At 35.7% G+C, this 13,477-nt stretch overlaps 1 protein-coding gene across 4 annotated transcripts in view; it reads right to left on the reverse strand.

Moving 5' to 3' along the window:
- The window catches only part of LRCH1 (leucine rich repeats and calponin homology domain containing 1), a 114,461-nt gene that overhangs the window by 4,707 nt on the left and 96,277 nt on the right, over positions 1–13,477 (reverse strand). For 2 of the 4 annotated variants that reach the window (XM_056505866.1, XM_056505875.1), the window contains one exon: positions 7,397–7,649. The exons of the other annotated variants lie outside the window; for them this stretch is intronic. In XM_056505866.1, coding sequence (XP_056361841.1) covers positions 7,443–7,649 — 207 coding nt within the window. In that variant the 3' untranslated portion in view covers positions 7,397–7,442. Of the gene's footprint in view, positions 1–7,396; positions 7,650–13,477 lie in introns of those variants that run through there. 4 annotated transcript variants of the gene reach the window in all.

The raw sequence follows: 13,477 nt of genomic DNA on the forward strand, positions 1-13,477 counted from the left end.
AGCTGAGTTACTCCACTGAGTTTGTGGTTTCTGATTCACACTGACCAAACTGTGGCAACTGCCTCCCGTTCCTGTTGGCCAGCCTGCCCCTCTCTGCAGTAACTATTTGTCCAGCCAGACCAAGGAACTATCCCCATCTTGCAGCCATTCCAGGTCATCACATTTCCATTTCAAACCTAAACTTCAAATCATTTAAGTTCAAATCATTTAAGATGCTGAGTTCTGCAATCCATTCTTGTTTGTTTTTCTGACTGAAATATTGACCTGAAAACTGTCAGAGATGGTTTCCCCTAACTTTACTCCTCTAAAAAAAAAAAAAAAAAAAAAAAAGTCTTTTCCAGAAAATCATATAGTTTAGGATGCAAACTCCTAAACTGATACTGATTAGCACTGGAGTGGCTACATAAGAAGATAGATACATTGATATAAAATAAAAAGGAAAAAAAACCCCACCCCAATATTCTTCTACTTCAAAGGTGTGATTTCTACTAGACATTTTGCCAATCTACTGTCCTGGGAGTCATCTAAAAATCCACAATGCTTTAATTTAGATTATTTTTACAAAAAAATAATTATATTAATCTTATTTGAGAATCCAAATCATACATCCAAAGTGAAATGTCATTCTTTCCACACTTTTCTACTTCTTTCCAGCATCCTTGCACAGTAGGCTCTTGTTTCACAGATTTGGTGGCACTTAGCATGCCAGTATTTCTTTATTCTTCTATGCTAGACAAAAGGCATTTAATAAGAAGGCCAGCTGAATCCAGTATCTGAATGACAGTATAAGGGACTGGCATTACATGGCTGAAGGGAATGGGCTGAACCCAAAAACCTAACCCCTAAGAAAACCTACCTTGCTAGATATTTATGTTTGAAAATATTCTCCATTTTACTATTGAAGTCAGATTTGCTTAAACCACCACAGTTAAGGATGTTTATTTAAGAAAAATTTAAATTCCAAACCCACCATTTTTGTGGCACCTTGTAAGCACTCACTGAGCTGTTCTGTCATGCTCTCCTGCTAGGGTTTTTGCAGTTGTTTATAAGTCCATTTACACTAAAAGCATAAAGGAATACATGCCCCATTTCCTAAAAAAATCCTATCCTATATGGATTTTTTTCTGTTTTTAAAGGCAAGCATTATCTAATTAATTTAAATACAGCATAGTAATTTAGTTTGTATGAAGCAACCTCTCTCCACCTGCTGTATTTACAAGATGCCTACTCCAATCAGGAAAGCTGTTCAAGGAGGTCTGTAAAAAAATAGGACCATACAACTGTGTTGTAGGAGTGAAAAGTTTCCCACCATGTAACTTTTTAATGTATCATTCTATGTTAGTGTTCAAAACATATACATTTGACAGCCTTCTCTTATGAAGCACTCAGAACTTGGCTAATATTTTAAAATCCTGCAGCTAAATACATGGCTACAATGAGCTTTCCAAATTTAAAAATGAGCCTGATGCCATCTCCTAAAAATGACCAACTTCTCTTAATGCATCACAAATCAGTTCTGATATGTAAGCCCCAAACACTATCTTAAAAGCTTTGCAAATGGCTTTCATCAACCTTCTCTCACATACTTTTCAAATATAAGTTTTTGAATAACATATTTACTTCTTAGACTAAGAAAAGTCAAATCTTGCCAAGGATGGAATCCAAAGCACAAACAAAAGTTTTCCCCAACAGCAGTAAACATCCCAGGTGTCTCCAAACTTCAGTTCAGCTGCTGTCCCTGCTTTTCCATGCTTTGCCTTACTTCCTCACCAGAAAGAACTGCTCTCTGGCAACCACAGACAGCAGTGCTGTGAAGCTGCAGGCCATGAAGATTTCAAAGCTTCCCTTAAATCCTGGCATTTTGAAGCAAATACCTGACCAACCAAGAGGAGAACTTGCCCAACTCTGAGGAGACTCAACTTCACCACTTCTCCTCACATTTAAAATTTCTGTCCCAATTACAATAGATTCAAACACATAACACTTCTGTATAGAAGTGTGAATTCTCTCTTTAAAATTGCCCCTGTTGAAACCATCACTAAACAAACTTCAAAAGAACAGATGGAAGAAATGGATACTGATTCTACAGGCCAGCCTAAAACAATTGTGGTGGGAAGGGCTGCTACTCCTCTCATAGCAGCACCAATCTCTCTATTCTCTATCCAATATGAAAATGAAGGTCTAATTTATTTTTACTGCCTTCTTTCCCTCTAAGAACACAAAGGAGCTTATATTAGTTGTTGCAAGCAAACCACCTTCTATAGACACACAGCCATTTTGAATGGATAATGATGTTTTCAAACTCATCATGAAGCAAAAGAACAAACTCCTCCTGAAGGAGAAAATGTTAAGAAATGCACAAAAAGGAGGCAGCAGCAGGAGGTTGAATCACAAAGCAGCACAAAGAGACATTACCACAGGTGTACCCACAAACGTGCATGTGCGCATGTACTTGCCATAGCAAGTGTCTAATCCTGGAACAAAACGTTGATTTAGGATAGCAGAAAGCCAGGAATACACAGTGACACTAATCCCTCAAGAATACGTGACACACTTCACATACATATCTACTTTCTTTGACACTAGATGACTTCAAAGTCAAGACAACTGTTTGAATTAGTTTATGGCAGGGCAAGCACCTTGGCAATTCAGATACAGTAAGTATTTATAAAAAAGACATTGATGCCATAATATCAGATTGCTAAGTGTTAAAATGACCACATCATGACAAGAGCAGGGCCCAACTGTCTGTATTTGTTTGTAATAATACAGAGAAATGGAATCCCAGGATTCAGCAAGAACCTTTCTCTTTGTATTTGTAGAATATGAGATTTCAGATCTATAGGGAAAAATTATTAATAATGAATACTGGAATGTGCATTTTCTCACAGAAACAAATTAAAAACTTAAGTCCATGTAATGTCCATCATTTCATGTTTGCAGCCAACTATTTTGAAGTTGGAGTCAATAAAAGAAATTTCAGAGCATTACACTTAAGGAAACTTACGTCCAATACTCAACCTCTAATTTTTTTAGGTGAAGGCCAATTTTCTTTCTAAAGAGTCAGAAAAGAAAGCTGTAGCAAATATTTACTTTTTCATATATCTAAGGCAATTTAAAATCACGTCCTTCTATCTATTTTTTGTCCTTTTGCACTATTACTGTTGATGTTTGTATATGCCCAGATGACCTGAACTACCACTTCAAGTACAAATTAAAAGAGATGCAAAAAAGCACATTAATTCAGGCTATACTCCAGCTGCAAAATTATGTATTTGGAGTCATAGCCAGCTAGACATCTAGACAGGTGCATCTTCTGCACATTCAATAAACTGGAAATATTTGCAAAACTGTAATTGCCAATGATGGGCTTTGGATTCTTCAATAAATGATGACCTTAAGGCATAAAATTTAAAAGTAGACCACATATTTTACAAAATCCCTCACAGTTTTATTCTAACATGCTTAGAAAACAGTGACCAGAAACTTCAAGGAACAAAAGTCATAATAAAGACAAGACACACATAAAACAGTAAGAGAAAACACAGTCTTACAAAGGAAATACCAATTATACCATAAACTTACATATTAACTTCAGAGAAAGTGATGAGTGCTATGTATCATCAAAGCAGAATAGGTCATTACCTTACAGTATTTTTCTACTGCTCTTTCTGCATAATACAGCTTGTGTTCTACAAATGAAGGAAATGGCAAAGGTTCACAAAACCAGCTGCACCATTTTTTTTCTCAACCTGCATGTATGACTGGGTTTTTTTGGAGTTGCTTTTTTTTTTTGTAACAGGAGAAAAATTTTTGTGAAAAACAATGATATGGCAATCCTTTGGTAGCTTATTAATGTATACTGAGTTGAAATTGTATACTGAATTGAATATTTGCTCAGATCTAATTCAATCCCCATTCACATAAAGTTCAACTTTCAGAACACTTATTAGGAGCACAATGAGACCTATATACAGCTTTCAGCTATAAACACTTGCTAATATACAAGAGGCATTTGAAGAACTACTATACTGCATTACAGTGAGCTTGAAAAAAATTTTTTTTTTCTGGATCAAGGAAAAAAGAGAGCTAAATCCTCCCATCAAAATGTCTGTGATGCAGTCCAAATGTATTTTGCCAACAAGAACATCCATTACAAGCTGTATTTATTATTTTATTACAGTATGGATGAGATGACCTCCACAGCACATAAGAGTAATTAATATGAGCACAGACCAGACTGGAAACCAATTTATTAGGAAACCATGGTCTGAAAATCTCTGATGATCACTGCAATGTGGAAACAAAAATGAATGGGAAAAGAAACAGAGGAGCAAATATAATTAATGTTATTAATGAATATAGGGGTGAACTACAATGCACTTTTTTTTTCAATTTAAGGCAACCAACTTAATTATATGGCGGGCTATGAGCAGTAAGTATCAATTATATCTAACTGGATATCTCAATTTGACATCTCCTCAAAGGTAAGGAACCATCAAAGAGTTGAACTGTTTGGTTCACAAGTACTAAAGTCTCAGAACAGCAGCACAGAAACAGCACTGAATTTAGAAAAGAACCTATTAGAGTAGATTAATGATGTTTCCAGTTCCCATTTAGCATAAGAATTACTGACTTCAGAAATGGAAAGACAGATATTTTTCATATTTGCATTATGTTTGAAATATATTTTGAGAAAAATTATTATATTCAAAGTTAGAAAATGTAAGGGCAATTTTATTATTTTTTTCCCTGTAAGATTTGCAGATATTTGCAAGTGTAATTAATAACAGCCCCCAAAAAATACCGAACTGGATAAGCTTCATGTATGGTAGCACAGCTGTGCTTGCCATGAACCAAGTATGTCTGGTGTTTCTCACCATCTGTTTCAAGATGGCTTCACCACCTCTAACTACCAGAAACTGCACATAACGCTACACTTTAAACACAAGATATTATCATAGCTGAGAACACACAGAAAATAGTCCCTAAGTAACTAAAATGATGACTCTGCATGGTAAGCACACACAAAGCTAAGACTTTGGACAAGTTTGAGAGTTGTGTCACTGTGCCTGGGGGACATTCACTTGGTCTACACTGGCACAACAGTATTTCAGTTTCTAGCCCAGTCTCTACTCTGACAAAGCATTCAAAACCACTGAAGACATGAACTTCCATTTCCACACACTGAAAATGCAAAACACACTGATTACTCCTCTTACTGCCCTCCAAACTATACAGTGGATAATCAGATGTGCTATTAGACAACAGGACAGATGTGTATTACAGGATGGTAGCAAAACCTTTCTCCAAATGATTTTCTAACTTGAAAAGATGTACTCATACATGTTCAGCTCTATACAAGGAGGGCACAACACAAAGCAGACAGGAGACCTGTTTACCACTTATGGGAACAATAGCAAAACCCCAGCCCTATAGAAGACATCACTTCTGTCTCAAATGCCAACACTGGATTATAGAGAAACATTAATAGATTCTGAACTGATTCAAGCCATGTGTCAGTCAGTTTCATCAGAAAAGCAAAACAATTAGAACAAGACAACAAAAATCAAAACGAAGATCTGCTCGAAGTAGAAGCTTAAATGTCAAGCTGTGACTGAGTAAACAAATATCTGGTCCTGAAAATTGCTGAAATTTGTGACAGTTAGAAGACAGATCTGTGCAGGATTAGGGCACAGGTCTATAGCTACATACCAAATAAAAAGCTTTGAAGCACTCACTGAACTCTTGCCGGGTCACAGATGACACTACTAACTATAAAGTTGTTATATATGTATGCACTGGAAGCTGCCAAACCCTTTAAAATTTTTTATTTACCCACTGTATGAAATTATTTCATTGTAAAATATGTAATAACACATTTACTACTTTTTATCTATATTTGTCTATATGCATCTATCTATATTTATATATTTAAGCCACAGAAACCTGGAATAGAACACATTTAAAAGTTTTTAAATAAAATTTTACAAGTATCTGTGGAGTGGGAATATTTATAGAGCAGCATTAAATAATAACTATATGACCAGAATAATCAGTAACATACAAGTTCTTATCCTAGTTATACTCTAAAAGTCTATAGCTAATTTTTTATATACTAGACAGGAGGGAATGAATGCATGTATTTTCAAGACACAAAACTGAGGTCCTTTGGTTAGCTAGCCTGAGATTAACTTACAAATTTAGGCAACAACATCTAGGCCAATATTGCAATGCCAATATAGATTTATACTCGAGGGTTTGTATTTTTAAATCAATTTTCATTTGTATATTTCACGTCAATAAGGAGAAAACCCAAAAATTGCTTTAAGTTTTAGAGTGGATGAACAGAACACAGAACTGGAAGGGAAATGGAAGTCATCAGTCCAGCAGTCTAACCATAGGCAGAGTTCAAACACACCAAAATAGCTCCAGGCTAATGTATGTCTAAGCTGCTCTCCAAAACCTCCCAGGATGGAAAAGCTAGAGTCTTCCCAGAGGATCTATTTTCCTAGCTACATTGTCTTTGCTCCATTGGTTACACAAACAAACAAACAGACAGTATCTGCATTTTCACAGGTGATGCAACAGAGAAGATAATGATGGGACTTGCTTGATGCCACACTAAAGAACAGCAGGTAAAGGGATCTAATAACTTATTCCCAAACTGTCTCACTGTACCGCATGATCTTCATCCTGCAACATTCTAAAGTCCCTTGGATTCTATGGCTTGCTCACACCCACTGCTAATTTATAGTCACCTTTGGGGTCTAATGTAACAAGTGCTTAAAAGGAGTTCAAAACTGTTTTGTGTGACAGGAGAAAAAGATTATTCTACCATAGAAAATCTAACTACTCCTGTATGGAATTTAATCAGAACAGTAGAGACAAACACTCCTCTTTAAAGTTATAGTAGTCTTGTTAATATATAAGAATTTAAAAAATCACAATAATTTGAAAGATAGTTCTCTAAGGGCTCTTAACACAGTATATGCAGAGATAATTGGCACCCACTCAGAAAATACTATCACCTGCTGGAGGTGCCACCGATGCTGCTTCAATATCTGCAGCACTCTTGGATTCTTCACAAAAAGAATGAGGCTCAGTTCTATTTAGCTTGTGACAGACATCTAGCCTACACCCAAAAATGGAATAAGAGGAGCTTCACTGCTTTAACACGTTTAGTGAGTAGTCTAGGCAACATGAAAGAAAAACTATAAATAAAGAGGTGCTTAAGTTCTCAAACTACAGCTGGAGGGGATAGAAGATATGGGACTTGCCTTCGAGATGCTACTCCTCTCTCCTATTTCAAGAGATTAATAAAGATATTACAAGGAAGGGAAGCAAGGGAAAGGGAGAAGTTTGTAAGGCAAAGGAAGGAAATTAAGTACCTGTAATTTGTCAGAGACAAAGCAGAAAGTTTGTGCGCACATGCGAACAGGTTATGCTGTTAGCAAATTCCAGTGATAAGTTATATACATCAAGACTATAAAAAGTATATGGAAAAGACAAAAGCCTATTAGATCCCAGGAGCGAAAAGTAGAAGTTGATTGTGGGGGTTTCTCCCCGAGGGCGAGCAGAGTGTCAACAGTCTTTCGAATGTGACGAATATCCGACTGCAGGATGTCATACGGAGAGCAGAGGTCAGCCTATCCCGAAGGGCAGCCATTAGAACAGAAAAAGAGTGCAAAAAATTAAAAATACAAAAATAGAAATATATTGATAAATAAATTATCACAATATTCTAGCATAAACATGTAGGAATAGTTTCTTCCTAGTATTGCCTTAGTCGCTAGACATCCCAGCTTTATTTCCGCTAAATACTGAAGCTATAATATAATATCAGAATGTTAAGATAGAAGAGCTCAGGCCTTCTAATCCTTCCAAAATTAAGCCCAAATTCTAGAGGGCAAGGAAGTACATGTGATCCATTCCAATGAGTCTGCACACCTTTGTCCATCTGGACCTTATTCAAATGCTTAAATGAAACCAGCTGAAAAACTAACTTATAAAATAGCAAACAGTGGGTTAGCAAGCTGTTAAAAGCACAAGCAGCAGCAATATGAAGTCTCAAGAAAAAGTACTTACAGAAATCATTAGAAGTATGAAAAATTATCTAATATAATAACCTAAAACTTGGTATTCAAATATCACCTCAAATGATAGCCTGGGATAGAAACTTTAGAAGTCATTGTAGAACTAACTATACTTAATTTTAATAAAGTTTCTAAACAGAAGAATTGGACACTAAGTTCCTTATGTAGCATTTTTTAAATTATTAGCACGTTAGATTCCCATACCTTTTCTGGAAAATATCAATGACTTGATGTGGCAACTTACTCTAGACTAGGTATACATTATGAAGTGTAATATGTAATACTATCAATATGTTCACACAAATATTTAACATTTAAATCAAACCAAGCAACACTAGTAATTTTGAAATGCAATCTAAGATACACCATTTTACATTGCAAAAAAGGCCTTACTGAGATAATGAATACTTACTGAACAAAATTATATGCAGTAAGTTTGAGAAAACACTGTTCCTGGGGAAGCTTTTCAGTCTCACTTCCTTAATAACTGACAGTACACCAAATAAACCAAGACATGGAAGTTCAATGCCTTCTGTTCAATGTTTTCTGTTAGTTTCAAGATCCAGTTTGAAATAAATGAAACTTTAAAATATTTTAAATGTCTTTCTATCCTGAAAACTGGCTAGTAAAACTGGAAGTCAAAACTGTAGTTAATACAAAATTTAAACAGTGACACTTTTATTTTTTTCCCTTACCATGACTGATTCTAGCTTTACCAGGAGGCAAAAGCTGCAAAATTTTCTTACTCAGGCCAGCTGATACAGAGCAGGGAACCAACCTGCCTAGCAACAACACTTTTATTGCTGTCATTTTACAGAATTTTTCAACTCAAAACTCTAATGTGATAACAAACCTCAATGCCATTCTATTAGTTTTTAGAGTATGAAAACTCTCAGACAGCACAAAACATGCTGATCTTGTTTAAAAATGGGATAGAAGTAGTACTGCATTTGAGAACACCTACATTCACAAGCTGCTTACCACAGAAACAAATTTTAGTGCAAACTGTTCGTGACTCCCAACTATGTAATATATTGCACTTATACCAAAGACACCAATAAAGCCAGTAAATGATGGATTAATCTTGGAACAACATCCAAAACTCAATTCCTAATTACTGCAAATACATACCAAAAGTATCTAAGATACATTCAACTTATACTTTAAAAAGAAAATCCCAGAACTTTATAACAAAGACTTTTTTAAATTTTTGTCCAAAAAACCCCAAAACAATGCCAATAGTCCCTACTGTAATCAAATGTAGAAGGGAAAAATTTCAGAGTTTTGGGACTGAGAGCTGGTAATAGGTTGATTTTTGCAGATACTGATGAAGTTGCTAACCCAATATTAACATCCTAAGCAGAATAAGGAAAAGCCAAAGCATACAAGAACAGCCAACACATGCAGAAAAACTTTCTACAGAAACTTGCCATGATGTGTTTTAGTTAAATTCAGTGACACCTGAAGAAGTCTTAGGAACATCTATTTTTCTGTATTCTGTGACAATGGATAATTTGGTATTATATTCACACCTTATAATGTAAAATATTTACACTTTATGTATTTTGGATTTCTGTAATGCAATTGCAGATGAAAAATATATAGCTCTTCTGTAATGATAGAAGTATTTCCACTTATTGCACTGATACTGTGCAATAAAAATACAAAACTAAAACATGACATCATGAAATAGTGACAAAGCACATGACCCCCCCCCCACAGAAAATCTTGAAGATAATCACCCATCCATCTATGACAAACATTGCCCCTCTTATTCAGGGGACTGAAATTATCGCTAGTAAAAACTACAAAGATCCACCTATTTAATCATTACATTTATAGACTGACATTTTACATCTAGGAAGCTGTGTGATTAAATCATACAGCTGTCAATCATGCACACAGAATGAACACAGTAAGACAGAAATGGGACAGCAAAAGCATAACCAGCTGTTTGTGTGCACAAACCACCCTCATTCTGCATGCCCCTGCAGTGACTGAAAACAGATAGGATTTCAGAACTGACCTCCTTGGACTTACACTCTGGTAAGTTTGCAGAAGTGCATTAAACAAAGAAATCTGTAGTGCATATACACTATACTCAAAGCACAGATGAGAGGAAACTCAGAAATCTGCTTTCAGGACTGTAATTGAGAGTGTATTGAACCATTTAACTCCATACGTAGGCCAAACAGTGTCCACTGCCAAGTCCAGAGGGAAAAAGGTGGAGAAAGGAGTCATACCTGATAAAACTTACTGCAACTTCATGGATGTCTCATGATGAAACTATGGAGAAGTAACTGATTATGTGAAGTGATTAGAAAACAAGCATAAGTGGCAATGATACATACCTTGCATTAAACTGAAAACATGATTATCAGTTGAACAACTAACAGGTGTATAGAAGGTAAAACACTTTACAGTCACTGCCTGGCTGCCTCCTTTACTTTGTTTTGCTACATTTTTAGAATACAAAAGTCTCCTGTTTTGTTTTTATTATTGTTTTACTTAATTTGCAATTCCTACACTAACTCAAGTCACACTGATTTTTAGAATTATTCTGTCTGACATTGCCACGCAGTGGATCTCATTAGCAGAGGAGAGGTTGAAACATAGTATTAGTTAGTCCCATTTGCAGGACTCAAAAGTCACTCAGAAGGGCACAGCTAAACCTTTCATAGTCTGCATCTTTGTACGATGACTTAAGATCCAAATAGCCATTCCTTATCATCACCCTCTTTTCTGCTCAGTATGTTTATACAATATAAATGACTGAAAATTTAAGAAATATGGCAGAAGTCTCTCATTCCTACCCAAGATCTTTGTCCCACTAAATCATGCTGCATCATTGCTGAGGTACTAGAATACAGACACTTGGTAAACCTGCTGGAACATGTGGCTGTGAAAGATTTCATTTTATCACTGCCTTTTATCAATAGAAATTACCATTCTAGTACTAATCACGATAACTTAAGTCTACCTTCTTTTTTTTAACTGTGTGAAGACTGACACAATATGTGTATGTGGGGAAAGTCTTCGTTTCCTTTTAAAAAAGATAAATCTTATTTCCCTGATCTGACTCCGTAAAGGTTCAAGATATGCTCAAGTGCCTAAACTGTTAAGATATTACATTAGTGTAAGCTGCATACCATAAAAATTAATTTCTGTCTTTGTAAAAAGCTAATTTCACAGACATTGAAAATCCTTTATTTTCTTTTTCAAAAAAATGCTTAGAAGATCCTACTTCTGATACTCATTATTTATTCATAACTGAGAGTCACAAAAAATGCAGACCAAACTTGTAACTTCTGTCTTTCAAATATATTGCATGTATAGCTTTGCTTTGGTCTAAATCTTACTTGTAGTAAAGTATCATTCAACCCACCACAAATCAATTATTTTTAACTTTTGAAAGGAGTATTGGTAAACATTACTGAAATTGCATAATACCCTGTAATATGGATTACCAGGAATAACTACCAAGAATAAAAACTCAAGTTTAATTAAGTTATTAATTTGCAGGTTAATATAGGAAAGTCCTTGTCCTTGGCTTCTAGTATGAATACTGATTTGGCAATGACAAGTTGAAAAAATGTGGATGAACATTTTTCCTTTATTTCCACACATTGTTACTGGTTTTATGAAAGAGCAGTTGCAAACAAAATCCTTCCATAAATTCAAATACAAGGTAATGTGATAATTCACTCTTCTGACAACTTTTAATATCTCTGAGATGAGAAGAGTAGGAAGAGTAATACTGCAATAGAACCATTACATTTGACACTTTGGGGGTCACACTTCCACACAAAAGAGAAGTAAAAAATTCAGCTTTATTTTTCAAACCTACAAAGTATGAGAGGGTGGGTGCAACATGGATGAACTGAGTAAGCAGTGAGGGTGATGATATTTTTGGGTTCATGTGACATTAACAATGTAAGTCCAGTGAATGGCACCATCCAAGTACTGCAAGTCACTGAAAAATTCAGCAGGACCTCAGCCCTGCTTGTCACACATCTACTGCCACTTGCTTGTTCAATCAGTATCAGCCAAAATGTAGGAATGCTTGTTACTGTCACTACTATAAAGGAAACTAGGTAATATGATGGGTTTTAATTAATAATGCAAAATAAAGTATTCTTTAGCAATTTTCTAAGAGATTGCACCTTTTTGTCACACAACTCCTGAGGGGCACAGTAGATATTTTCTGAATCTTTATGCTTTCAGATACTTACCTGACAACATCCCTCTCTCAAATCAAACAAAAACGTTGAATTGTCTCAAAAAGTCACCTAAAAGGTTCTCTGATAAGGTGCTACAGCAAAGCCCAGTGGCAAAACCGGACACAATTTGATTGTCCCACAATTCTCACATTTTTCACGACCTCCTGGTACAGCCAGAGCATTGCTATTTAGTTTTTTATCAAGGGTCAGACTTCAAACCTCCCTTTTCTATGTGATCCAGCAAGTTCCTTCTGCATGCAATCAGGAGCATCATGTGGCTGTTAACAGAAATCGATTTCAGTGTGTCCCCCACTGAACTGGAATTCTCACCTGGCAGGTAATAGGCTTTCAGAGTCATCTACATACCAATCATTATAAAGAAACACTGATGTTCCTGAATTTTCTATTTGTAATTCTTTGGTCAAAATGCCAACTCCTGATACTCACTGTGACACGTTTAGATAGCAGCTGCATTGTTCTACATTTGTATGAAATTTCCCAGGTTCATTCTGGGAAAGTAAAATTTTGATCCAAGAATTGAATGCTGAAAACCACAGAAATAAGAGACCATGCACATCAGCACAACACAGCAATTACTTAGCTATTTTCTTATTTTCACTTTACATAACTAAACAGGAAATTATTCCAAACCTGTGGAGTTCAAGAAACAGAGCATACTCTAGTCATTAAATAACTGAGAACAAACCAACACAAATTACGACCCTTTAAAATCCTTTTCAAACCTATGCAGCAGAATTTCAAGTGAATTCTCAGGAACTAGACATGGGCATAAGCACCACAGAAAAAGCCCAACACCAACAGGTATAAGGACCCAAAAGCAGAACCCATCACTCCCACACAAGGTGCTTGTTTTAAAAAAGAAGTAATTCACTGCATTCCTTTTCCTGGTTTCTCCAGAGATAGTTAAGCACTGCACAACTCATCAATCTGAAACAGCATGAGCATACCATCTGTAGTTCTTTAAAAACTTTGACAGCTGACTGTCATACTCACTATTACACAACTTTGCATTCCTAATCCATGTCCCTGCAACACACAGCAAAGTTCTAGCATCTACCAGCTAGTTCCACAACATGATGTGTCTTCACATAATATAGCAAATACACATTTGCAAATTACTGACAGCTAATCAGAGAGAGT

This window comes from Oenanthe melanoleuca, chromosome 1, assembly GCF_029582105.1.
Source record: "Oenanthe melanoleuca isolate GR-GAL-2019-014 chromosome 1, OMel1.0, whole genome shotgun sequence".
In the NCBI taxonomy this organism is placed as follows: domain Eukaryota; kingdom Metazoa; phylum Chordata; class Aves; order Passeriformes; family Muscicapidae; genus Oenanthe; species Oenanthe melanoleuca.